General features: G+C 37.7%; 1 protein-coding gene across 1 annotated transcript; it reads left to right on the forward strand.

Annotated features, from left to right (window-relative positions):
• Nucleotides 1–473: 473 nt before the first annotated feature.
• LOC307157322 (protein NLRC3-like) lies at nt 474–26,913 on the forward strand. Its single transcript, XM_079869191.1, has 7 exons — nt 474–895; nt 7,755–8,039; nt 12,716–14,525; nt 14,787–14,960; nt 18,056–18,229; nt 23,640–23,686; nt 24,991–26,913. The coding sequence occupies exons 2-7, from the start codon at nt 7,772–7,774 to the stop codon at nt 25,506–25,508; spliced, it is 2,991 nt and encodes a 996-aa protein (XP_079725317.1). The 5' UTR covers nt 474–895; nt 7,755–7,771; the 3' UTR covers nt 25,509–26,913.
• Nucleotides 26,914–27,842: the final 929 nt, after the last annotated feature.

Here is a 27,842-nt window from a genome sequence, read left to right on the forward strand (position 1 = left end):
GGATATCAATAATGACAATCTTCAACTGCTATATGTCCAAAATGTGACTGCATTCAGGAAGATCACGGCTACGACCTAGAGTCTCCGAGGGCTTTGAAATCAGTCCACAGAGCAAGTTTTAAAATAAAATACAGGAAAAGGCTTAGAAGTCAAAAGTCCAGGTGTGTAAAGAAATAAGTTTGCACTTTAAAGGGTGTTTTTCACCAAAGAAGCCTCACTCACAACATGTCACAACTGTGAAGCTCAGAAATGAGGATGCAATAATGCAAGTAAAATGGATTTATTGGATGTTCACAGAAAAGTCAGGTTTAAACAAACACACAACACAGTGGCGGCAGAGTGGCACAGGGACCTCGATGGACAGCGCGGTGGTGATGGATGTGAGGCTGGAGAGGTGTCCTTTAAGTGCTGGGTGAGTGACGTAATCCAAATGGTGAATGATGAACACAATAAACAATCCAGACGGGAACGAAGAACACGGGGAGAACATCCAGACTGGAAACACCGACCACGAAGACGCCAGACAGAAACGGGAATGGGAAACAACACCGGGAAACTCCACAATGATCTGACAACACAAGACAGCGTTCACTGAGCATATAAAGAGGCGTAGATAGGCTGGCGCTGATAATCAGTGGGTGCTGATGCGCGGCTGGCGCTGATGAACAGGGGTAACGGCAGGACACACACACACACACGAGACAAGGAAGAGACAGTGAATTCATGAACCATGACAACAACTCCTTTTGAAACTGGTTCTACTAGTTTTCTGAAAGATTTCTGTTTTAACAGGTTTAAGTTCTGAAGAAAACTTCCCCCTCCACAGTCCTTTATGACTTTCAAAATAACTTCTGCTCAAGACAGTTCAAGGTTCAGTGGAGGAACAATCGTCATGGTTAGTAAATACTACTTTATAAAATACTAATAGATTTAGATTTAAAAGTGTCATTGTATGGATTCACATTGATCTAAACTTGATCAACACAGCTTTCTGAAGACTCATTTGTCTCTGTATCTCTCTTCATAAATAGCCTCATTCATCTCACAACATTTCTCATTTAGATTAGGAGATTTTTTTTCAAAGATTTTTCACTACATGATTGTCGTGGCCAAAATAATTAATAATTGCATACAAAGGGAATTTTTTTTAGCTTAGCACATTTTTAGCTTAGCACTAGCAGGGCTGCCAACTTTTGAGTTTAGCTTGGTGTGAAAATGGAGGGCCAAAACTGTTTGTAATAAAATTGACAGAATTTGAAAGCTGAGATTTTGTTTCATATCATAGTAACCAGTTCTGTCTTGTCTGTTGATATCAGTGTATTGTAAAAAGTGCTATATAAATACAATGCATATTATAAATACCATGCAATGCAATGTAGCATAGTTTCCACTGATGCATAAGTATTCTCTATAAGGACTGAGGATTGTGCAGCATGAGATATACATTCGATTTTAAACATGAACACGTTTCTCTACCTTGTAAGGATAATGTAAGTTCCTTTGGACTGCATATAAATGCCAAACCTTTGTGTGCTGGAAATGAAGACCACCTCTCCAGTAAATTGTCTTTCTTTTCTGTCTTGACATATAATAATAAATAAGAGATCTCATGGCAAAATAACTGGTGTTTGCTTCCGTGATTCGGGGAGAAATGCTTAATTACAGGTCTAGACTTGTGCCAGGGCTGCCAACTCTCAGGCATTCAGTGCGAGACTCACGCTATTGACACTGTTCTCTTAAACTTTCTCACGTCAGACAACCATATTCTCACGCAGTTTTAGTAAAAACTTTAGCTGCTGCGTTTTGGACGAACTGGACTTTATGCGTGCAGGGCAACCACCCAGTAGAGCATTACAACAATCTAGCCTTCAGGTCATGAACTAAATGTTCCTCATTTTTCATTGAAAGCATCTGTCGTACTTTCGATATATTTTTACGATGTAAGAATGTGGTTTTACAGATGCTAGAAACGTGGCTTCCAAGTGAAAAGTGAAAGATTGGTATCAAAGAGCACACCCAGGTTCCTAACCGACGACGAAGACTTGACAGAGCAGCCATCAAGTGTTAGACCGTATTCTGGGTTAATACGTGCAGAGTTTTTTTGCCCAATATTTAGAAACTGTTTTTTTTTTTTTTTTCAGAATTAGGTAGTAAGAAATTGCTAGTCATCCAAATTTTTATATCAGCTATGCATTTAAACTTTGAGTATCATCAGCATAACAGTGAAAACTAATGCCATGCTTCTTAATGATATCTCCCAAGGGTAGCATGTACAGAGTGAACAGCAATGGTCCTAGTACTGAGCCTTGTGGTACTCCATACTGAACTTGTAATCGATCACGCATCAAAGAGCACCAAGACTTTATACCCCAACAACTCTCTTTGCATCTGGGGTTCAATAACATTTTTGTCTTCACTAGTGATGGGGTGCCTTTGAAGCACTATTTTGTGAAGCTTTGAAACCTTTGTGAATCGTTTGTTTTGAACCAGGGGTCAGGAGCATTTATCAAACTGCCAAAGTCACATGATTTTAGTAAACAAGGCATTGTTACATCACAACTGTTCCCAAATGTTTTGAAATGTCAATGGTTCGCTGTTGGGGGTCAATCTCAGTGAACCTGTGTTTATGGTTTTTACCTGATCTGGGATCAGTTTTATAAATTTGTAGACATTTTTAATGAGATTATGTATTTTGTCATTTGGTGATGGACAGCCAGCATTTAACAATCTGGGCTATGTTTCCCGTACAATGACATAACTCGCTGCTAGCGTAGTATGATGCATCATCGAAGAAATCAACTAACTAGTTACGACTATTTCCTGAAACCGTATCAAATTTGTAGTTCAACCATGTTAGATATAGTTAATGATGTCATGCCGGTAGTTGATTAATAACTTCTTTTAATAAATCCATTTGAGATCAAATTAATGCCACATAAATTATGCACATGGCATCTAAGGACTAATTCAAATTTTTCTCATTTATTGTGCTTTATGTCCAGAATCATTCATAAGCTCGTTCTTACGTACTAAAGCACATGTGCAAACTTCAAAAATGACAAGAATAAAATTAGTATATATTCGAAATGAAAGATATTGTATTGAATGTCAGCTTGCTTATTTTGCTCAAGATAAGAATTTAATAAGTCCACATGTTATAAAAACAAGAAACTATGCTTCTAACCACAGGCGGAGAGCTGTAATTCCAACCACACAACTTTGTGATGCTTTGTGATAACGAAGAAACTTGTGACCATAGTGCTTTCGTGAAACGCATTAAATGATTTGTTCAATCTGAATGGTGCAACCAAACTGACAATTCTGGTATCAAAATGATAAACCTGCCAGACAACTTGTTTAGAGTAAGAGTATAGAATTGAATTGAGAATAGAATTGCTTAATGAGACAACAAATTGCAAAAGTGTTAAAGGGAAAGGGGAAAAAACAGGCAATATGAGGTGGTAGAGTAGATTTTCACAATGACTTTTGGAAATTCCAGTTGTACTAAATTACAGGGTGAAACTTGTGTTAAATGCACAATTTTGAACCATTGACAAAATCAAATCTTTACAGACTTTAATGTCTTTAATGTGGTTGATTACTCCTGAGACAACAAACTGCTGTTCACGAGTAGTGTATGTCACTACAGAAATTATTCTCATTAACATTATAGTTCATGGAATTTGACTGCAACAGTGCTGATTCTAGCTATCAGTTTGCTCTTAATGTGAAATCTGAAGGGAATAAGTGAATTCTTCCTGGTGCCTTGAAGGGAAAATGGTAGTGAGCAATTATAAGGCAGATGTGTGAATTTTCCAGATGTGACAAAACTCCTCAAACAATGAGAAATGGAAACACTTGTTGTTCTAATGACACACTTTGTTTACGGTAACAAAGCTCATCTATTCTTTTGTAAGTGATTTTAAAGAAGATGCTATTTGGCTTATTTATTACTGGAAATGCGAGTAATGTCAGAAGATAGGATTATGTGAAGCATATTTTAATCATAACACAGCCCTTACGAAAAATATTTTTTTCCAAGTGTTCTATTAGTATACTTCTTTTAAACTAAAAATAAGAAGGTTTACTTTCAGTCTACATTTTATATACTTCTCAGAAATATACTTAAAATTACACTTAAGTGTACTTGACTTATACTGAGGGAAAAGTCCTAAAGGAAAAGTATATTTGGCCTATACTTGTACTCAATCTTTTGATCGAGATATACTTAAAGGGTTAGTTCACCCAAAAATGAAAATTCTGTCAGTAATTACTCACCCTCATGTTGTTCCAACCGCGTAAGACCTTCGTTCATCTTCGGAACACAAATTAAGATATTTTTAAATCTGAGCTATGTCTCACTCCTCCATAGGCTGCTATGTGACCGAAACTTGCTGGCCCAGAAAAGTCATCAAAGAGATCGTTAATATAGTCCAAGTGACTCCAGTGGCTCAATCTTAAGTATATCAAGCGACGAGAATACTTTTTGTGCGCTTTTCGTAGTGTTTTTGCGCTGCGCGTCTGTGTTGCACGTCATCACGCATCACACACATCGGCGTCGGCCAATAGTGAGCCTACGTGGTGACGTGAACACAGACGCGCTGCGCAAAAAGACTACGCGAACCAACTAGAGGCCCAGAGAGAAGGAAATGAAAAGTGGAATAAAGTCGTTATTTTTGTTTGTTTTTGCGCTCAAAAAGTATTCTCGTCGCTTGATATACTTAAGATTGAGCCACTGGAGTCACTTGGACTATATTAACGATCTCTTTGATGACTTTTCTGGGCCAGCAAGTTTCGGTCACATAGCAGCCTATGGAGGAGTGAGACATAGCTCAGATTTCATCAAAAATATTTTAATTTGTGTTCCGAAGATGAACGAAGGTCTTACGTGGTTGGAACAACATGAGGGTGAGTAATTACTGACAGAATTTTCATTTTTGGGTGAACTAACCCTTTAAGTTTTATTATTCAAAGTATTCTTGGCTTGTAGTTGTGTTAACTCTTTTGATCGAGTAGCGTATTAAATATACTTTTTTTAACATAGTTTTTCATATTGTGAAAAGCGCTATACAAATATATAGTCTTATGAAACTTACCTTTTTGAAAATAATTTATTAGAATATTGATATAAAACAGATATGTTTCTAATTCTGCGTATCTGAATTTTTGTGTAGGCTAGTCCACTGGTAGTGTACATAGGAATTTACTTTAATTCTACTTTACTCTTTCCCCATCATTGACTGAATTTTCCAGCTTTCCATGTTTTCACTGTTATACGGTAGGGGGCGCTATGACACATCTTCTAGTACAGAATCTCCGGATCAAAACACAGGAGAAGAAGCTGAAACAAGTGATAGAAGATTGCTCATGCAAATGTAAAATAACATAATATACTGCAAGTGCAAAAATAATATATAAATTGTAAACTATAAGTATAATGTTATGTTCACTTAAAGAAAACTTACAAGTATACTTGCAATATAAACTACTAAACTAGTAGTTTACTGAGAGTACACTTCAGTGTGTACTTTCATAAACTAAAACATTTACTACTTGTATTAAAATTAGTGGTGGGCCATTATCGGCGTTAACGCGAGACTCTTATCGCGCGATAAAAAAAATATCGCCGTTAATCTATTCTCCAAGTTGGGTTGGGAGCTGGCTCAAGCTACACAAGCTATGATGACGCAATATACCCGCGGCCGCGAGGAACACCCGGCTGCAACGCATCATATTCATCGTCATCTTAAGTAAACACGGCTGAAAGTGAAAGCTGGTGTAAAAGATCGGTGCAACATCCATTATTTGGACTTGGTTCGATTTAAGCCGTCCGACGTAGACTGTGTGGGGTAACAGTTCGGTAAGTTAACACACGACTAATCCGTTCTAGCACCTCAAATTCAAAACGAAACATATCACTGAATACCAGCGCGCGCGTATTATTCCCAATATATCTTAGTGAGTGGTGTAGCACATAATCTCTTTTTATTAAAAGCGCCCGATTTTAAGAATCGTTGTTGTGTTTCTTTTTAACTGAACAGACATCAGTTAGACAATATTATAATTTTAAATTTGGGGTTTCATAAGTTCCAAGTCATAAACATTAGACCTACTTAAGTCTCTGCAGCTAGTGTACTTAAATTTTATTTATCTGCAAAATTATGTTGTATACTTACAGTTTTGCACAATATATGTTCTCAAAACTACATACACCCTTTCAAAAAAAACAAAAAAAAAAAAAAAAAAACATTTAGCTGTTGTTTAGCAGGGTCTGTGTAACCTGTTCTGAAATGGTTTTATTATAATATCGTTATCGCAAGAGGCTGCAATGTATATCACAGTATGGATTTTAGGCCATATCGCCCATCCCTAATTGACAGTAGTTGATAACAACAGGCCTACCTAATGTTGCCTACGGATGGTAACAGTACAGTAGTAACCTTTTACAGTCTATGAGTAGAACAGCTTTCTCAAGCAGTTTGTGATGCATTTTGGAAACAGGAGATGAGCCCCTGGTCTAATGCGCCACCTGGCTTGAGAAACCCGTTCTCAAAGACTTACTTTTATAGTCATTATTTGGGTGGCACACATATTCTGAATGCCTTCGGCAGAATTCAAATGAACCATTTTAATCTAGATTAATCTAGATTAATTTCAAAATTAATCTAGATTAAAAAAATTAATCTATGCCCACCTCTAATTAAAATAGTAAACTACTAGTATACTCAAGTTCACTTGTAGTACAGATGCATTACAAATGAGAAACCTAGTTGTGTACTTAGTTTACTACTGTTACACTTAAACGTACACTTTTATATTCTAAAAGTGGGCCAATTTAGTCCCAAGCAGTATTGAAATAGTACACTTACAAGTTTACTACAAGTACACATTGATATTAGTATACTTACTACATAAAGTATACTTAAAAATATACTTGAACATTACTTAAGTATACTTCATAAAATTAACTTTTTCATAAGGGAGACCAAGAATTTAATCCCTGAAACTGAAAATATGATCAATTTATAGATTGAAGGTACAGGCACTACATGAGGTGTTTGTGGCCACAGCAAAAACTCACTTATTTCTATTGCTGACATTTCAGTGGAAGTGCATGTGATGAGGAAGGATGCTTTACAAAATCAAATGACTCTTGATATACTCTTATGCAACTGAGTGTTGTTCATATATCCCAGACAACACTGGAAGAGCAGTGCACAATTTAGAGTTCTGCATAAACAGGTAGCTAAACTTAATACGGATCATGTCTTTTCTCCTCCGAGTGGGGCACATGGTTTGGATCAATATTGGGGCCACTATGGAATCATATTTTTATATTATTTATTTTACTTATTTCCTGGCTCTTGCAATGCTTGCTATTCTTGTTTAATCTCTTGATTGTGTGGTTTGATGGGATGTTTGTCTCCATGAGTTAGAGATGAGAGAATGTCTCCATTTCAAGATTTTTGGCATCACAGGACGGTTTTGTAAATCAGTAATTTTCCATTGTTTTCCTCTCGATATAATAACACTTGTTGGAATTGTACTGGTCAGGCAAAGTGTAACATCCAGATAAAGTCAGAGCATTGAAACATACGCAACTAAGATTATTCAATAAACTTATTTTATTATCATCATTGCTTTGTCTCCTGCTTCTGCTCTTCCCTGACTTTCTCAGTCAAACTCTCATGATAGAAGACTTAGAGCATTTTTACACTGGCAGTTTTGGTTAAAACTTTCTTTTTATCCTGCAGCTGTGAATCTGTGAAGGATGATGGCGTCTGGTAAAGTTGAAGATCTGCTTGAGAAATCACTGAATGAACTGGCAGAAGATGAACTGAAGAAGTTTAAGTGGCACTTAAAGAATGATCATGAGTGTATAACAAAGTCTGAAATGGAGAAAGCAGATATCTTAGACACAGTGGATAAGATGGTAGGACGTTTTAGACCAGAAGCAGCTGTGGAGATCACTGTGAAGATCCTGAGGAAGATGAACCAGAATAATCTGGCTGAGCAGCTGGAGAACAATCACAAGCAAGGTACCGTTTAATTTACAGTGACTGTAATGTGATTGACTGTTTACCAATGAGATGGTTTGACATAAACTTTGCTCTGTGCAAACTACAGTAGCAGCTACTAGATAAAAACTAGGTTGGCTTGAGAAAGATTAGCACGAAAGTTGTAGTTTTAAAAGCTTGAAGTTTGAAGTTTCAAGGTTTTCAGTTTTCAGTTTTAAATGCCAGATGGATGGATAGCTTAAAGCTTAAATAAGTATCAAGGGCTTCTGGCAGTTAAACAGTTGGTGTTCAAATAGCATGTTGCTAGCATGATTTATCATGTTGTTAGCATGATTTAGCATGTTAACATGTTGAAACTAATATGTTGCTTACATGATTAGAACATTACTAGCATGTTAGCTTAATTAGCACATTGTTAGCTTGTTGCTAGCATGATTTAACACAATTTTACCACTTTGCTAGCATTATTTTCCATGTTGGCAGCATGATTTACCATGTTTCCAGCATGATTTAACACGATTTAACGTGACGATGGATACACTGAACAAAATTATAAACGCAACACTTTTGTTTTTGGCCCCATTTTTTATGAGCTGAACTCAAAGATCTAAGACTTTTTCTATGTACACAAAAGGCATATTTCTCTCAAATATTGTTCACAAATATGTCTAAATCTGTGTTAGTGAGCAGGTGTGCCTTAGGCTGGCCCCAAAAGGCCACTCTAAAATGTGCAGTTTTATCACACAGCACAATGCCACAGATGTCACAAGTTTTGAGGGAGCGTGCAATTGGCATGATGTCCAGCAGAGCTGTTGCCCGTGAATTGAATGTTCATTTCTCTACCATAAGCCGTCTCCATTAGGCGTATCAGAGAATTTGGCAGTACATCCAACTGGCCTCATAACCACAGACCACGTGTAACCACACCAGTGCAGGACCTCCACATCCAGCATCTTCTGAGACCAGCCACCCGGACAGCTGCTGCAACAATCGGTTTGCATAACCAAAGAATTAAGCTCATCTGCATGCTCATCGTCCTCATCAGGGTCTCGAGCTGACTGCAGTTCATCGTCGTAACCGACGTGAGTGGGCAAATGCTCACATTCGCTGGCATCTGGCACTTTGGAGAGGTGTTCTCTTCACGGATGAATCCCGGTTTTCACTGTACAGGACAGATGGCAGACAGCGTGTATGGCGTCATGGGGGTGAGTGGTTTGCTGATGTCAACGTTGTGGATCGAGTGGCCCATGGTGGCGGTGGGGTTATGGTATGGACAGGCGTATGTTATGGACAACGAACACATGTGCATTTTATTGATGGCATTTTGATACTGTGGCGAGATCCTGAGGCCCATTGTTGTGCCATTCATCCACGACCATCACCTCATGTTGCAGCATGATAATGCACGGCCCCATGTTGCAAGAATCTGTACACATTTCCTGGAAGCTGAAAACATCCCAGTTCTTGCATGGCCAGCATACTCACTGGACATGTCACCCGTTGAGCATGTTTGGGATGCTCTGGATCGGCGTATACGACAGCGTGTTCCAGGTCCTGCCAATATCCAGCAACTTCGCACAGCCATTGAAGAGGAGTGGGCCAACATTCCACAGGCCACAATCAACAACCTGATCAACTCTATGCGAAGGAGATGTGTTGCACTGCGTGAGGCAAAGGGTGGTCACACCAGATACTCTCCCCCCCTCCATATATATATATATATATATTTTTTAACAGTAAAACTGCACATTTTAGAGTGGCCTTTTATTGTGGATAGCCTAAGGCACACCTGTGCAATAATCATGCTGTCTAATCAGCATCTTGATATGTCACACCTGTGAGGTGGATGGATCATCTCGGCAAAGGAGAAGTGCTCACTAACACAGATTTAGACAGATTTGTGAACAATATTTGAGAGAAATAGGCGTTTTGTGTACATAAAAAAAGTCTAAGACCTTTGAGTTCAGCTCATGAAAATTTGGGGCAAAATCAAAAGTGTTGCTTTTATAATTTTGTTCAGTGTAGATAGTAAAATCACAAAATTTGCATTTACACATTTTCACAAATCGCGTGAAACAATGCTTTGAACATAACTATTTTAAAACTACAGAAATGAATTTAATAATAATGAAATAAAAAATGTATTAAAACTTGAGACAAATAAAAAAATGAATTTGATTTGAAAAACTGAAGTGCTATATCTCACTCTTTGAGGTTTGTCATAATTATGTGGTACTGATAGTTATATTTCTTAATAAAATTGTTTCAGATTGAGCAAATGCTAAAAAGAAATTATGAATTATTACACCGGGTAGATCACTGCAGCATTAAAAGAGGTCAAAAGTTGTTTTTTTTAAAGAGCCAGAAAGCATGAACAATTATGCTAGCGTTAACATTTCAGGCAAGACAGCAGATGTCACCAGACTGTTGTGTGTGGGTGATATATCATCCTCAAGGAGATGATTTTTGGAATATAATATAACAATGTATTATCACAGTGACGCCAAATAAGCATTTATCGTATCTGAGTGAAATGTAGCAGCGCGTTGATCTTCCAGTCTCTTCAAAGGAAGATTACAAATGGCGAAAGCCAAATGATTACACACTACGAGTCAACAATTCTGTTATTTTGGTGGTTTGCTTCACGATGTGAGCACAGGACTCTTTTACTTTATTGACCCTTGTTGGCAGACTTTTTTTTTTATTTGGCTAAAACAATATGGAGCTAGGCCAAATTACGTTGTTTAGGGCGCCACAAGTTTGCTTTTCATTTACACTGAACCAAACGTTTCAGGGGCTGAGGTGGGTCAGACCCGTCATATTTTAAGTATTTTATGTGGCATTGCGTCTTTACACAGAATTCAGAGCTGACTCAAAGCCGCTTTAGAGCAGCCTAAACTCAGCTGTGTAAACTAAACTCAGATGCCTTACTGTGCGTTCACACCGGACGCGAATAGCGCGTCAAATTCGCACCTGCCGCGTCTAGTTATACGCTTGACCACATTGTGTCCATTCGCGCGTCAAGAGCGAAATTAAAAACAAAAGTTTGAAGCGAAATTTACGTGCATCAGAGGCAAAAGTTTCGAAACCCATTGGCGGCCATCTTTTTACAAGATGTCTGATGTTGATCGATCATTTATCGAGAGAGTCACTGCTCTGTATTTACTCTGGAGAGCAGAACAGCAGCGTAGGGATAATCGTTTCCGTATTTGGATCCACCAGACCCTTCGGAGGCGAACCCAGTTTGGCGAGTTGCTCCAGGAGCTGCGCCTGGATGACGGCCGCTATCAGCGGTGCTTCCGCCTGTCCTGCGCCCAGTTTGATGACCTGTTGTCCCGCATCGGAGTGAGGATCACCCTCGCCCTCACCCACATAATCTGTAATTTATTTTTGTATTGATGATAAATGGAGCCAGCCTCCGAAAGTAATTAACCGGTCCTGTGATTTTTTTCACTCACATAACACTGTCCAGACACGAACTATGTTCTTATACACTAAAGTATATTGGTTGTCTTTACATTAGAATAACAATATTTCATATAATCTGGATTTAGATATGGAATAGCATTCAATACAAAATGAATATGTCTCATATATTGAAATCAAGTTTTTATGTGATAAAAATTTACTTTGTTTTTAGTTCCCCACGTGACAGCAGCAAGCAGGCTCCTGATTGGTTAACGCGGCGTGAATTGACGCAGAAGTTCAGATTTTTCAACTCGGGCGGCAGACGCGAATTCGCGTCAAACGCGTGAATGCACAAAAAGCACTACATACGCTACGATATGTTACGCGCGTAAAAAATTCCTGCGGCGCGAATGAGGCGTACTCGCGTCTACCGCGCCGCACTCTACGCCTCATTCACGCCGCAGGAATTTTTTACGCGCGTAACGCGTCTTTGCATTGACTTAACATTGAAATTCACATTGGTGAGTGTGAACGCACCATTAGGAGGAGTAGCAGTCAGTAGTTTCAGTAATAGTAATACGTTTAAATAGGATTTCAGTAAGTTGGCTTTCTCAAGCCAACTTAAGTACAGGGCCAAGAACAGCAGCAGATCTTATATAAGTACATTTATTAGAACATACTGTCTAGTCATGATTTTACGAATGGTTAAATGGTTTACAAGAGTTTTAAACCCTGAATTAAAACTTCTACAAGCAACTCCTATATACGCAGGGTTATTGCAATAACCCCAACCTAACCCTAATACAGTCTCATGTCTTGATTGGTTTGCTAGATGTCAATGGTTTGATCAAAAATCTTGTAATAAGTTTGGTCAGCATGGCCTTAAAGGAATAGTTTACTTAAAAATGAAAATTCTGTCATTTACTCACCCTTAAGTTGTTTAAAACCTGTATGAATGTATTTCTTCTGCTGAACACAAAGAAAGATATTTTGAATAATTTCAGTAACCAAACAGTTGATGGACCCCACAGACTTCCATAGTAGGGAAAACAATACATTCATAAAGATTTGAAACAACTTGAGAGTGAGTAAATAATGACCAATTGCATTCGAGTCAGCATTTATCAAAGCACTTCCATCACCATATATGTCTTCAGCATAATCAGTGTAAGACGTGCATATAAACACTACTGCAGTAAGAGTGTGATTAATTTGAATATAGTAGAAGCATGATTTTATGAAAAACATGATCACTTAGTCTTTGCTGTCTTTTTCCCTTTTTCTTAAAGGCTCAACTGCAGACGATAGAGAAGTTACTCTTCATGATTACACAGAGACCAGCCTCAGACTGAAGAACAAATTAAAACAGGACTACGAGCAGATATTGGTTGGTAATTCAGAGACGGGTCATCTGGAATACCTGAATGATATTTACACTGATTTATATGTGGTGGGGAATGAGACTGGAGGAAGAGTGAACGACCATGAGGTGATACAGATCGAATCAAATCACAACCGATTGACTGCCAAGGAGAAGCCAATCGTGTGTAATGACATGTTTAAAGTCCAGTGTGACACGGGTCGACGAAACAGAAAAGTGCTGACAACGGGAATTGCTGGAGTGGGAAAAACTGTCTCTGTCAATAAATTCATCTTTGACTGGGCTAAACGAACAGAAAATCAGGATATAGTCTTCATATTTCCACTTCCATTCCGTAGATTGAATTCGATTAAAGAAGAGTACAGTCTCATGGGACTGCTCAACAAATACTTCTTTAGTAGTCCTGAAGAATTGCCCTCTCTTCCTGAAGGTGATGGTAAAGTTATGTTCATCTTTGATGGGCTGGATGAATGTCGCTTTACTTTGAACTTTAAAGAAGATGACACATTTACAAATGTAAATGAAAAAACAACTGTGAGTAAGATAATAATAAACCTTATCAAGAGACATCTGGTTCCCTCTGCTCTCATCTGGATCACATCCAGACCAGCAGCAGCCAGTCTGATACCCCGAAACTACATTAATCAGGTGACAGAGGTGCGAGGATTTAATGATGAACAGAAAGAGCAATACTTCAAGAATAACAGCAGTCCTGAGGTTGCTGGAAACCTCATCAGTCACATCAAGAAATCCAGGAGTCTGCACATCATGTGCCACATCCCCGTCTTCTGCTGGATCTCTCTTATTGTTCTTCAGCCTCTACTGGATCGAGAGAACAATGACAAAACTCCCACAACTCTCACAGGGATGTACACAAGCTTCTTAATTTCTCAGCAGCATCAGATGGAAGAAAAATACTGTGATGAGCCCGAACCTAATTCCAATGCAGAGTCTTTTGATCAGATTATTCTGAAGCTTGGGAAACTGGCTTTTCAACAGCTAGAAAAAGGAAACCTGATTTTCTACAAAGAAGATCTTGAGGAATGTGGACTAGATGTCCAAAAAGGGTCATTGTACTCTGGGTTATGCACTCAAATGTTTCAGGAGGAAAAGGTTTCAACAAGAAACATTTACAGCTTCGTACATCTCAGCATGCAGGAATTCCTTGCTGCTCTTTATGTGTTTATGATGGGCAAAGATGAGAAAGCTAACCTATTTCTTCAATCCTGGAGAGAAAAACTGACATGGAGACTCTCCAAAAAGCCACTGTTTCAGCTTCATAAGGCTGCAGTCAAGAAGGCTTTAGAAAGTGAGAACGGACACCTGGACCTTTTCCTTCGGTTCCTTCTGGGTCTGGAGTCCAATCAGAGTGACCTGAAGGGACTACTGCCAGGACTGGAACTCAGAACAGAGAACATGAAAAACACTGTTGACTATATCAAAAAGAAAATAGAGAAGGAGAAATCAGTAGAGAAGACCATTAATCTCTTCCACTGTCTGAGTGAACTGAAAGATAACTTTGTGGAGGAAATCCAGAAGAATCTGAGCTCAGGAAAACTTTCAGCACAGAATCTGTCCTCTGCTCAATGGTCTGGTCTGGTGTTTGTGCTACAGATGTCAGAAGAGACTCAAGAGAAGTTTGAACTGCAGAAATACAGAAGATCTGATGAAGCACTGATGAGACTGCTGCCAGTGATCAAAAACACCAGAAGAGCACTGTAAGAGTCTCCTTAACATTCATTTTTATACACTATTAGTCCTTTGTAATTGCCTTCATTTTAAATGGGTGACTTGCTGGCTTAGACTGTTCAAAAAAATGAATAAATGTAATGTATGTGATATAAATGCTGGTTTGATGTTTTATGAAGAGAAAATTGTTTTAGCTTTGCCTACATCATTACAGTTAAAGGTATTTTAAAGCTCCAGATTATAATAGCTAATAAGCATTACTATTGATGTTTGTTTTGTTCTCTACACAGGTTACAGTGCTGTAATCTCACTTTTCAGTCTTATGAACGTTTGTCTTCAGTTTTACAATCCTCAAACTCCTTTCTGAGAGAGCTGGACCTGAGTAACAATGACCTGAAGGATCCTGGAGTGAAGTTTCTTTCTGATGGACTGAAGAGCCCAAACTGTAAGCTGGAAATACTGAGGTAAATGGTTTTAAAATAATTAACTATGCTATAATCAGAGGCGGACTTAACCAATAAGTGAGGTAAGCGGCCGCTTAGCGCCCCCAAGAGACAAAACAACATTTGCAGGAATGTGATTTTTTTTTTTCATATTTATACAGAAGTATGACCCACATGGACTGCACAAGTCTGGGAAAAATATTGCTTGGGGTGGGGGGACAGGAATTGACTGTATAAAGTTTGAATTTGCAAAATGACTTATGCTTCTATTTCATACATGGATTGCTTCTGACAGCACTGAACAAGCTAGCAGCGCCATCTAATGGCTCGGAATGCTTAGCATCTCAGCCAGGTTTCAAAATTAACACCACACACCAAATGGCGATTAACTTGAAACAGTGTTACTCATCAGTTGGCTGGGATTTTTTTTTCATGAATTCTAACAATGCATGTTTGAAAGAACAGGATATGGCTTAGTATGAAAATCAAATTGTGAAGGTTGTGATGTATTCATTCATATAAATATACATTCTGACTGTAAGGACCAAGATTATAGCTAGGCTGTGAGGGCTGAATGTAGAAGGCTAATGATAAAGTAATTCCAAAACTGTAACTCCAATTTTTTTCCAAGGAGTCAATACAAAAAGCCAAGAGGGTGAGTGTTTCCCAAAAAGGTAAATTAAAAAACATCTAAAAATGTCAACAAAAAAAAAGCAAATGTCAGAAAATCAAACACAAGAGTAATTTATCAAAGACTGAAGAGGTTGATCTCAAAATATATAAAAAAATAATTGGAACAGAGCTACTTACTACTCACGGGAAACGAAGCACAAGTAAGAACACTAACACATGAATGATGGTAGGAAAATAAAAGGAAACACAATGAGGGCCTTTAGTGGCCAAAACTACTTAATAAACCTAGCACTGACATGCTCTGTGTTTCAGAGTGAAGCATGGCACTGTATTAATTTATACACAAGCAACTCATGATCCTGTGTTTTCAGTGTTTCAGAGCGACTCAGTTCACAGTAAATCAGTGGTCTCAAACTGAGCTCCTGGAGGGTCACTGTCCTGGAGAATTTAGATCCAACCAGCTCCAAAACACCTGTCTGGAAGTTTTTAGTAATACTGTTGACTTTGATTAGCTGGATCTGACATGTTTATTTAGGGTGGAGCTAAACTCTGCAGGGCGGTGACCCTCGAGGAACTGAGTTTGAGTCCACTGCAGTAAATGCTACTCCACATGAACTCCTGCAAGTGAGTTTGGCCTACTCATAACATGGATCTGAAAATGTTAAAATCAACAATTTTAATCCCAATTTTGTAATGAGAATTGTTTATAAATCTCTCAACAATTAAGAAATATTAAGGTGTATAATTTGTGTTTTATTGTAATTAGCTCTCTGAGGTTTTCTGCTAAAATAAAATCTTAAGTTAGTTTAAATTTGAAGATATTTAAGGAAAATTAGGAATTTATTAGCTACTAGAATTCATTGTAAATTAATGCATTTGAACTACTTGCAAACAATAATTTATTTTAAAATATGCACACATTCACTCTTATTTGTATGATTGTTACTTCATGTTTCTTATCTAAATGTAGATTATATATTTTCAATTCAAAACAATAAAATAAAATATAAAAAACAGAATAGTCAATTGAAATTACTGCTAACAGTTAAAAATAAAAAATACCTAATGAAAGGTTGAAATAGGTATAAATATTTCTGTAATAAAGTCCGAGGCCATGGTACTTTGTCGGAAAAGGGTGGCTTGCCTGCTTCAGCTTGGTGGAGAGTTCCTGCCTCAAGTGGAGTAGTTCAAGTATCTTGGGGTCTTGTTCACAAGTGAGGAAAGGATTGAACGGGAGATTGACAGATGGATCGGTGCAGCTTCTGCAGTAACGCGGTCGATGTACCGGTCTGTCATGGTGAAGGAGCTACGCTGCAAGGCAAAGCTCTCGATTTACCGGTTGTGGCAAAGGGGGCATGGTTCCGTGAGGTCTGTAACGGGAGAGAGAGAGAGAAAGGAGACGAGCGGTGCGTAAGTAGGTCAAGTGCAAAAGACGAACACCTGTGTCTTGTTGCAGTAATTGGCATGGAGAGACCTGATATAAGCCATTGTGGAGTGAGAGAGAGAAGGACTGAAGACTCGTGCGCCGTCATCAATTGGAAAGAGTGGCCGACAACATTGTGGAATGATTCTGAGCTGATCAAGTGGAAAGAGTTGAGCACAAGCTGTGGAAAGAGTTTTAATGTGAGACTATTTTTGGTGCTGTAGCGAGGCTATGGTGAATGCGCTGTGTGCACGCCTTTTGCTTTGTTTATTGTTTTGAGATTTCAAAATAAAACGTACAAGTCTCAGTCACGCCAACCCTGTCTTCTTCCTTCCAAACACTGAACCTCATCACACCGGTCGATCTACTTTCCTACTCTCACCTATGGTCATGAGCTGTGGGTCATCACCTAAAGGACAAGATCCCGGATACAGGTGGCCTGTTTTCTTCACAGGGTGGCTGGGTGCGCCCGTAGAGATAAGGTGAGGAGCTCGGTCACTCGGGAGGAACTCAGAGTAGAGCCGCTGCTCCTCCTCATCGAGAGGAGCCAGCTGAGGTGGCTCGGGCATCTGTTCCGGATGCCTCCTGGACGCCTTCCCGGGGAGGGATTATGTCTCCCGGCTGGCCTGGGAACACCTCTGTATTCCCCCGGAAGAGTCTAGGGAGAGGGAAGTCTGGGCTTCTTTGCTTAGACTGCTGCCCGGCCCCCCTGGATAAGTGGAAGAAGATGGATGGATGGATATTTCTATAATGCAAATAACCATAAATGTGTCTGACGACTTAACTTCATTTAGAAAAGTCATATTTTTACTCTGGTACATTTCCACAGACACTTTTTTGACTCTATAGACAATAACAGTTGCAAATACAAACTGCACAGGGATGAGTTTCACAAAAGCATCGTAAGCCTAGGTTGATCGTAGAACAATTGCCACCAATGGTCTCAACGATCAACTTAGGCTTATGATGCTTTTGGGAAATGCAGCCAAGGTCAGTGTGTGATAGTAACGCCTGATTGCCAAACTAATGTCATGAGGACTGTTGCTGTATGTCTTTGTAGATTGTCTGGCTGTATGGTGACAGAGGAAGGCTGCGGATATGTGTCTTCAGCTCTGAGTTCAAACCCCTCACACCTGAGAGAGCTGGATCTGAGCTACAATCACCCAGGAGAATCAGGAGTCAAGCTGCTCACTGATAAACTGGAGGATCCAAACTACAGACTGGATAAACTCAAGTAAGTAGAGTTTTAAGCAACAACAAAAACAGCATTACAATCTTAACCAGTATTACTTATTACAAACCAGTTACACTTTATTATATATATTACATTACTACATTTACAAAAGTTTGCAGAGGTTTAGCTCTAGATATGCTACGAGACTATTGAATGCTTCATTCTGATTGGCTGACGAAAATTCTAAAGTGTGCAATTATTTCCAGTAAACGCACAGGTAAAGTAGTTCTAGGTCTTTATATATCAATTTTGCAGAATTATTTCATTTATTCAGAGGTCCTGACAGCCTACAACAGCAAAAGAACCAAAACGCACAAAGACTAAGAAAATATAACAAAGAATAGGATATAAATCACAAACCATTTCCAAGTTACAAAATAATTTTATTCACTTTCTCCCACTCTCCCATAAAAACGCATACACATAGAGTAAAGACACACTCATACCACAGAAATTTGTTGTCACGCTGCCCTGCTATTTCATCAGTAAAATAGTTTTGCAGCTTATGTAGTATGGGGCTGTGTTTGGTGAGGTTCAATGAGGTGATGCATGTGCACATACCCGGCTTTTCTTATTACAAAATATATTTATTGGCATTTTGTGCAGATACAACATCTAGTATATATACAAATTAAATGAACCACAGCTCTGCTTTTCTCTAACCAGAGCATGTGAGTGTGATTGGCTGGAGATTTTTTCCAGTATTGCAACTGTCACTTCTGTCTGTGTATATTTTGGCTAGTCTGGCATTGGTGTAGTGTACTCTGTGAAGAATCTTGCATTGCATCAAACTGTGCCGGGCACATATAGAGTAAGAATGTTCTAAATCAATTATATAATCCCACTCTATTTCAAGTATAGTGACCACCAGCTCTTGTTCCCAAGTATTTTTGAGTGAAATAGAGGGGTCAGAATTTAATTAATCTATTTATTCATAAATTAGCCCTTTCCTGTGAAGGGTGTCCATTTTAGAATCAGGAGGAAGATTAGAAAACTGGGCAAACTGATTTTGTACAAAATGTCTGATCTAAAAAAGCAAAAAATGTGTTTTGGGAAGATCAAACTATCTAAAGGATATAAATATTCCTTTATCATAAATGTCATTGATGGTACTGAGACCCCTAGAAGACCAGTCACGAAAAACTGGATCAGAACATGATGGTAGTAAAGATAAATTGCTTACTCACAGAATGAAGGGAGAATTATGAGGATGACAATTCCATTCGGGCCCAAACAGGGTGTTCAGAAACTCTTGAGGAGTTGGTCCAATACAAAAGCTTATTGATATTACAGGCCCAGTAATACTGTTAAAAATTAACAGTAAAACTGTTAAAAAAGCGAGGCCCCCTTTGGGAGTTTGAGTACATTTTGCCTTATCCGTGTACACGTCAAAAATTGACTCCAAAACTGGCCCACCAGCAATAATATCTGGCCCGTGTCCGCAGCCAGATTATTTTGATAGCGGCTGGTTCTGAAATAGATCTGTCATGACTGCAACTGTTACTCACAATCACTTCGTTGTTGGTGATTTTGCTTTCAAAATAAAAGTATGAGAACGTTTTTGCAGCAATGTTTTATCTTGAAATGAATTGAGAGCTTTTTTTAACTTTTTAACTTAAAACTTTTTAAAAGTTTTGAAAGACATTCAAAAGAGTCTGTGGATCGCTAGACACACCTCTAAAATAGCAGTCATGAAATGTGTGGTATGAAAAAACTAACAGTGAACCATTGAAATGTTTGCTTATAACGCAAGGCTTCAGCACCAACATGTGAACAATAACAAAGTTATTCCTTTTTTGTCAAATTAGATTGACAAGACAGTCAGCAAACAACTAATTTCTTGATCATGGATGCAGAACAGCTGGGGGTGCAAATGCTTATACTCCTGAAATGACAGAGTAAACAGGAGTAGGCTACATGAATTAAACTTAGATTAAATTCAGTAACTACGTTCAAAATACATTTTGGCTATTACACTGGCTTAGTAGGCTACTCACTTAATTTGAAAACTGGCATCTTCCATCAGTCATGATTTTTTGGATGTTGGATGATATGGATGTCACTTTAATCCGCAGACAGTTCTCCAGGTTTTTATGCGTGTATATTTTTATACCAAGGATTTTTTTTTTTTTTTTTGGCCCCATACCAAACTTACTTGCCTTCCCCTGGTATAAACAGTAGCTGGTCACAAGAGCTAAGACTATGTAAACATTCACACATAGTTTGACTCTCAGTAAGAAGATCAAAGACCCCCTCACTTGAAACTATACTGAATCTAATCAATAAATTTATACCATCATTTTCACCTTGAATTCCCAATACAGTGTAGTTTACCTTAGTTTTTCATGTGATGTTATATCAGGATGTAGGATCAGCAGATCTTAAACAGATTCTTAAATGTATAATCACAAACCATCTCAGGTATTTTCATAAGCATAAAGTATATTTATGATGCAATGGTAATCGACATAAATTTTATTACACAAAGAGTACTTCAAATTAATATACTGTCTGCCTCATTCTGTAATGAGAAGCCACTTCAGATCCCAAATGGAAATTATTTCAAACACTCGACTGATGTTATGAAGTGAGTTTGGAGTAAAAACATCTAATATTTGGCGCGTTTTGCTTTTCAAATGCACATCATAAGTGACTCAAACTCATAGTGCTTGCAGAGATGTAGAATGTAAACATTTGAGCAGTTTGAGCAGATATTCACTAACACAGTAAACACTGGTCTAAACATTCTAATAATCATCATATTACAGTGTAAACACTCATATTAATTTATTTTATATTGTAATGTTTTATATTATGGAGCATAAAAACATCCTTGTGTCATACACTTATATTTAATTAGCATTGAAAGGTTGCTTACCTTCCTGTATTTAATATTTCAACATGTATTTCATGTTTCAGTCTATTTCACACACTTTCACAAACAGTTCTATTATACCTAAATTAAACTCAGTACAAAAGGGGAAAAAATATATTCTCTTTTAACCCCCTGAGGTCGGCTATCGCGCCGGCGCGATAGGCTCGTTTTTTTCCGTATGAGTGCAAAAAAATAATAAAATAAAAATATAAATTTTTATCTTATATGCTTGTGTTATACATCAATCTATCCTGTTAAGTGTGTATTATTTTTGTGTACACTCACAATAAAAACAAAGTGTTGTGCTTTTCGCCAAATAAAGAAAAATAAACACGAAGCGAGTTCTGCCTTCTCTCTGTCCGTGTAGTCCATTCTGAAACGCGTCCGAAAATGAATCATAACTCAGCGAATACTTCTCACACAGGCACGTGAGATATGTCTTTATGAAGCTTGAAATCTCCTCTTTTAAATGAAGTAATTTATATAAAAAACAAATGTATTCAACTCATGTAATCCGTTTGAAAGCAAGGAGAGGTACCGTTTTTCCTTCTGCCTCATTATCTCTATAATCAGCTGCGGCCGCCCCGCCCCCGGCGCGATTCACATGTAAATAGTTAGATGATCTAGTATGCAGCGCACCCGCCCCCCGATCAATGCCATAAAAAGTTTCTTCATCAGACTTACTGATAGTTCATCGCGTTTTGAGTATGACACGCTTCTCCGGTAATAAAGACGCCCTTTTCTTGCAATGGAAAAGGAATAAAGAATGCACCTTTTCCTCAGAGGAAGATTGTAACTCAGACGACGAACGGCAGCATTTTGAAGAGCGAATTCCACCGAGAACACAATTTCGGAGTAAGTTTTACTTAAAAGTCTTTTGTCTTTTATTTTTCGTGTTCGCATTTATGAGGAAAAAACAATATTACGTGACAGTTCTCCATTATGGACACGAGCGCTCTAAAAAAATCACTAAAAGACTTTCAAACTTTCACAGAGACCTCAAAACAGAAAGTACAAATCCTTTCTTTAAAACGAATTTCGTTTTGTATCAATTGTATCTTACTTTTAATAATTTTTTCATTAACAAATTTCCTGGATTTAAACTGCAAATTAACATTTATATTTCTTATAATAAAAATGAAAGACCTATGTTACAGACATATGAAAGACAACATTTCGTTGATTAGTTTTGGATAGATTATACATTTTTAATGTAAAATATCTGCCACCTCAAATAAGCTTTTGTTTGCCAATATTTGCTTATGTTAAATATAATATGTTTTGTCAAAAATAAAGTTATCAAATAATCAATCAAATCCTTAACTTTGAAATATGTATGATAAAATGTATACTTTAGTTTTTACAAAGAAAGATTACACTTGAATTGTTGTTGTAATTGTAACCTTTTTAATAAAAAAATATATTTACAAGGTAGATGTAAACAAACTATTAAAAGGTAAATATAAGCCTTTTCTTTAAATAACTTTTATTGTGTTTTATTATTGACAAATTTGGGGAGAGCATAAATATTCCAAAACTGAAAATACAGTATGAGAATTAACTGCACAATTACTAGACATGTTTTCCTTGGATATTATAGGCCAAATTGCAAGCACAATATGTGGAAAAATAAAAAAGAATTGAGATGCTTCCAACTGTTGCTCTTGCATTCTTGTGGCTCAGTGACTCACCTGAATGAATGGCTAATTAAGTATGCGGGCCCCATTGTCTCCTCAGGTGTGAACCACTATATATGCATGACCGTTGACGCCCACTCCGCATATGGCCTTTCCAAACAGAAAGTGCTTTGCAAAATTCAAATCAATGTATTGTGTTATGTGAATGATAAGGCAGGGTGATTTTCACTTCATTTTGAAGAAAAAACACTAGGCGATGACATCTTTTAGACAAAAGTCTTATTGGCACATATTTAGAATGTGTTTTATGGCCTTATTTCAGAAACTTTAGTTTTTAGTTTTTTCAATAACCACGCATAAACATTATTCTCTCAAAAATGCAGACATGTACATTCTTGTTGCTCACATTTCATGGTAGCCCTGTTTGTGCTAAATAGTGTGTATTTTTTTTTTTTGCCATTAATATGTTTATAAGCAACTGAAAAAAGCAAAAATGTCAGGGCATGTCAGAACATCTCAAGGACCCCAAAAACACCTTAGACCCCAGAGGGTTAAATCCCTATGTGCAAGAATGTTAATATGGGCGGAAGTCAACAGCACATAATTGCCAAAATGTAAAATTAGTTGTTTTATGCATTTAAATATGATACTTTACAAATTAATGTAAAATTAGCGCCTATCTTCTATTACAAATGCACAGTGCTAACATTTATTTGTGCATCAAAAAATTACATATCAGAACAGTTTGGGAAAAAACAGGAATAGAGAGACAAGCTGCAAGAGAGAGAGATTGAGAGAGAGTGTGTGCGTGTGTGAGAGAGAGTGTTTTTGTGTGGGTTAGTGTGTTTGTGTGTGTGTGTGTTTACTGATTAACTATGACACTGTGTGTCTTTTGTAGTGTGGATCATGGAGGAGAGATCAGGATTAGAGCAGGAGTACACAAATGTACGTATACACACAAACACACTCTCTCTCTCTCACACACACACATTCACACACATATTCACTCACACATAACACTCACACTCACTGTCTCACACACTCACTTTCTCACACACACACTCTTTCACTCACTCACACACACACACACACACACACACACACACACACACACACACACACACACACACACACACACACACACACACACACACACACACTCTCTCTCACACACACACTCTAACACACACACACACACACACACACACACACACACACACACACACACACACACACACACACACACACACAGGGCCACTTTTCAGCCCGGGAGTTTCAGGCCCAAGACCGGCCCACTTTTTCCATGGTGGAATTCCAAATTAGCACTTTTTCTAAATTGGATAAATGAAGCAACAGTTCAGCTCGTACTATTGTGTAGTTTGTATTAATACCATGGGTTAACAAATAATGTAGCCTAAAGGTTAAATAATAATTCACTTAGACTTTAAGCAATTGCGACTTTATTTCACACAATTCTGACTTTATATTTCGCAATTCTGACTTTTTAACACGCAATTGCGACTTTATATCACACAATTCTGACTCTATATCTTGCAGTTCTGACTTTATAAGCAATTGCGACATTATTTCACACAGTTCTGAATTTATATCTTGCAATTCTGACTTTATAAGAAGCAATTGCGACTTTATTTCACACAATTCTGACTTTATATCTCGCAGTTCTGACTCTATATATCGCAATTCTGACTTTATAACACACAATTGCGACTTTATATCACCCAATTCTGACTCTATATATCGCAATTCTGACTTTATATCTCGCAATTCTGACTTAATAACACGCAATTGCGACTTTATTTCACGCAATTCTGACCTTACATCTCGCAATTCTGAGAAATAAAGTCAAAATTGCGAGATGTAAACTCGCAATTGTGAGATAAAAAGTCGCAATTATCTTTTTTTGATCATATTCACTGAAACCGACACTATGGTCTGACAGAACAACATAATCAGCCAGTTTTAGAAAAAAAACTCGCGCTTCTACCTCCACCTAGAGCCTGTTATATGTTTTGCAAAAATCCACCGCTCCCGGTTCTTCTGGTCCAGCGCAGGGCTGTGTGAGATCTGACTGTCAATCACAGTTTGTGCACACGCCACAGATCCCCCCCCCCCCCATGCTTCTGTAATACGAAATTGTGAAAAACCCTAAATGAACTTCAGTCAGATCTGAAATTAAGACTCATGATAGAAAGTTTCTGTAATTCACTGATGTGTTTTCTCTCCATCAGATTCTCATCAGTTCACTCTGGATCTGAACACAGTGAATAAACTCCTCTGTCTGTCTGAGGAGAACAGAGTGGTTACATTCACTAACACGGATCAGCAGTATCCTGATCATGCAGACAGATTTTATTTATATCCTCAGGTGTTGTGTAGAGAGAGTGTGTGTGAACGCTGTTACTGGGAGATTGAGTGGGTCAGGAGTGTATTTATATCAGTGTCATATAAGAGCATCAGCAGGAAGGGATCGGGTGATGAGTGTGTGTTTGGACGTAATGATCAGTCCTGGAGTTTGATTTGCTCTCCCTCCAGTTACTCATTCATACACAATAATATAAAGACTGATCTCCATATAAAGTCCATCAGGCGTAGAATAGGAGTGTACGTGGATCACAGAGCAGGAACTCTGTCCTTCTACAGCGTCTCTGACACAATGAGCCTCATACACACAGTCCAGACCACATTCACTCAACCGCTCTATCCTGGGTTTTGGGTTTATTCTGGATCATCAGTGAAATTGTGTTGATGAATCAGAATAGACTGTAGAGAGATTCTACCCATAATGCTTTAAGCTACATGATAAATCAGTAACAAGTCAAGTCATCTTCATTTATATAGCGCTTTTAACAATGTAGATTGTTCCAAAGCGGCTTTACAGAGATACAAGGATAGCTTAAAGAAACAGAGATTGTTTTGGCTATATAAAGTTAATTTGATTGATTCACTTCCGTCGCAACGATCATTAGTTATTAATTTAGGGGCCGCTAACACAAAAGGCTAACACCGTTTTAACAGGAAACTCTACACAGACTTTAAACGCGAAACCTGTGAGAACGCTGATGGCGTGCACATGCGTATTCAGTCTATTGGTATTCGCGTTTGAATATATGTGCGCAGGTTTGTAATTCCCTACAAACCAAGCCTTAAAAAACTACTTGTCTGGCCTTAACATTTTGATACAGAATTTTATCACTTCGGGGTAGATACGCAAACTGAATTTTCTGTTGAACAGTGAGATGTTATAGAGTCTCTTATTTTCTCTTCATTACATTAATACTACAGTAAAATAACATGACAGAATAAATGTGTGTAATGACTCCTCATATAGACAGTCAGATCAGTGTGTGTTTGTGAGTCTGTGCTTTTCTCAAACTATACTTGTGTTTATGGAAATCAGTCATTCAGTTCTTATTGTAGTGTCATATAAATCATATTTATTATTACTATCAAAATTACCCTTCAATAAAATGTATCATTCAATAAAACATGTTATTTGTTGTAAATTTGTTGTATTAATAAATGTGAAATATATAAACCCAAAGCATCTGATCATACTGTAAACAATTGATCAGTTATTCTAATATAATCCAGTTTAATTTAAATAAAACTCCTCCTGAACAGAACTGATTTACAGACCTGCTGTTATTGTTAAAATGTCTTATTTTGAAGTATGATTTTGGTCATATTGCCAATGACACATAATTTGAACTTTTCTTTATTAATTCATACACTGTTTTAACATGTATTTTTAACTTGTTAACAACATTTGTAGCTATTTGCATATTAATACTGTAATATCTGGTATAAATGGTTTCTGCACCCAAACATTACAGTTTTGCCTTTTAGACAGAATCTCATAATCTTTCTGTCATGAATCCTGTCTTGTGTTCCCCTTGTCTTGTGTGGACTTTTGTTTTTTCCTGTTCTGTGCCATGTTTTGTAGTCCTTTGTAGTTTTTCTTGTTTATTAGTCTTCCCAGGTGTTTCTGATTAGCCACGTTCCCCTTGTTATCTTGTTTGCCTGTGTATTTAAGCCCTGTGTCTACTTCAGTCTTTGTGGGTTCTTAACTTTGTTTGTGGGTTGTGCTGTTATTTGTGAAGTTTTGAGTTTATTTAATAAATACCTATTGCACGTGGATCCTGCTTCCTCCTATGCTTCAACTATGGGGGTATTATTGTTGCAATATTCCAAATAAATAGATTAATATTCACAAATAAATGTAAAGAGATTCACAAAAATTTATCGAATTCTCAAATAAATAGATTAAGATCCACAAATAAATGTAAAGAGTTTCACAAAAAAATATAAAATACACAAATAAATAAAATGAGATTTGCAAATAAATAAAATATTTACAAATGTTTTATTATTTTACAAACACAACTCTGCCTGGCATTTATTTGTGAACCGCTTTCTGTGCATTTGTAAATCACTGCACACATTTGTGAATCGGTTCCTGTGCATTTGTGAATCCCCTCACGCATTTGTGGATTTTGAAACACTTCTAGCGTGGACGTGTAGACAGATCCACAAATAAGTGGACTCCACCCACCGCCTACTCAAGCCAATCAGATAACGGCCACATCAAGCTGGCCAATCGTAGCACGTTCTCGCTTCAACCAATCACGTTTGGCTTTACACTGAGCGATCTTGCTCTGTGCTCATTCATCATTCATCTGCATTTCAAAAAGTGTACGAGTAAAGGCCCATAAAATATGTTTAAAATTTGGATTTTGTTAGAATTACACCATTAGACTGCTTGTCAAGCCAAGCCACAATTTGTATGAGCCTTGAAAAAAGCCAGAGAAACAGCCCTTTACATCTCTGTTATGGGAACAACGCATTATGGACGCGTCACGTTATTCAAGATAGAACAGAAAAGCATCAAGTAGCTGACTAATGAATAACTGGGTTCAACCCATAAATAGCTACACGAGTTTTTAATTTGCATTGCAAGATTTTTATTTTCAGCACACGCTGATGCTGAGGCTCGTACCGTTCCATATTGGGTGGTCATTTGGCCTCATATTTGGTATTCTACATGACATTTATTTATGTCCTATTGCTATTGTCACCGCAA

This window comes from Squalius cephalus (assembly GCF_949319135.1).
Source record: "Squalius cephalus genome assembly, chromosome: 4".
Lineage (NCBI taxonomy): Eukaryota > Metazoa > Chordata > Actinopteri > Cypriniformes > Leuciscidae > Squalius > Squalius cephalus.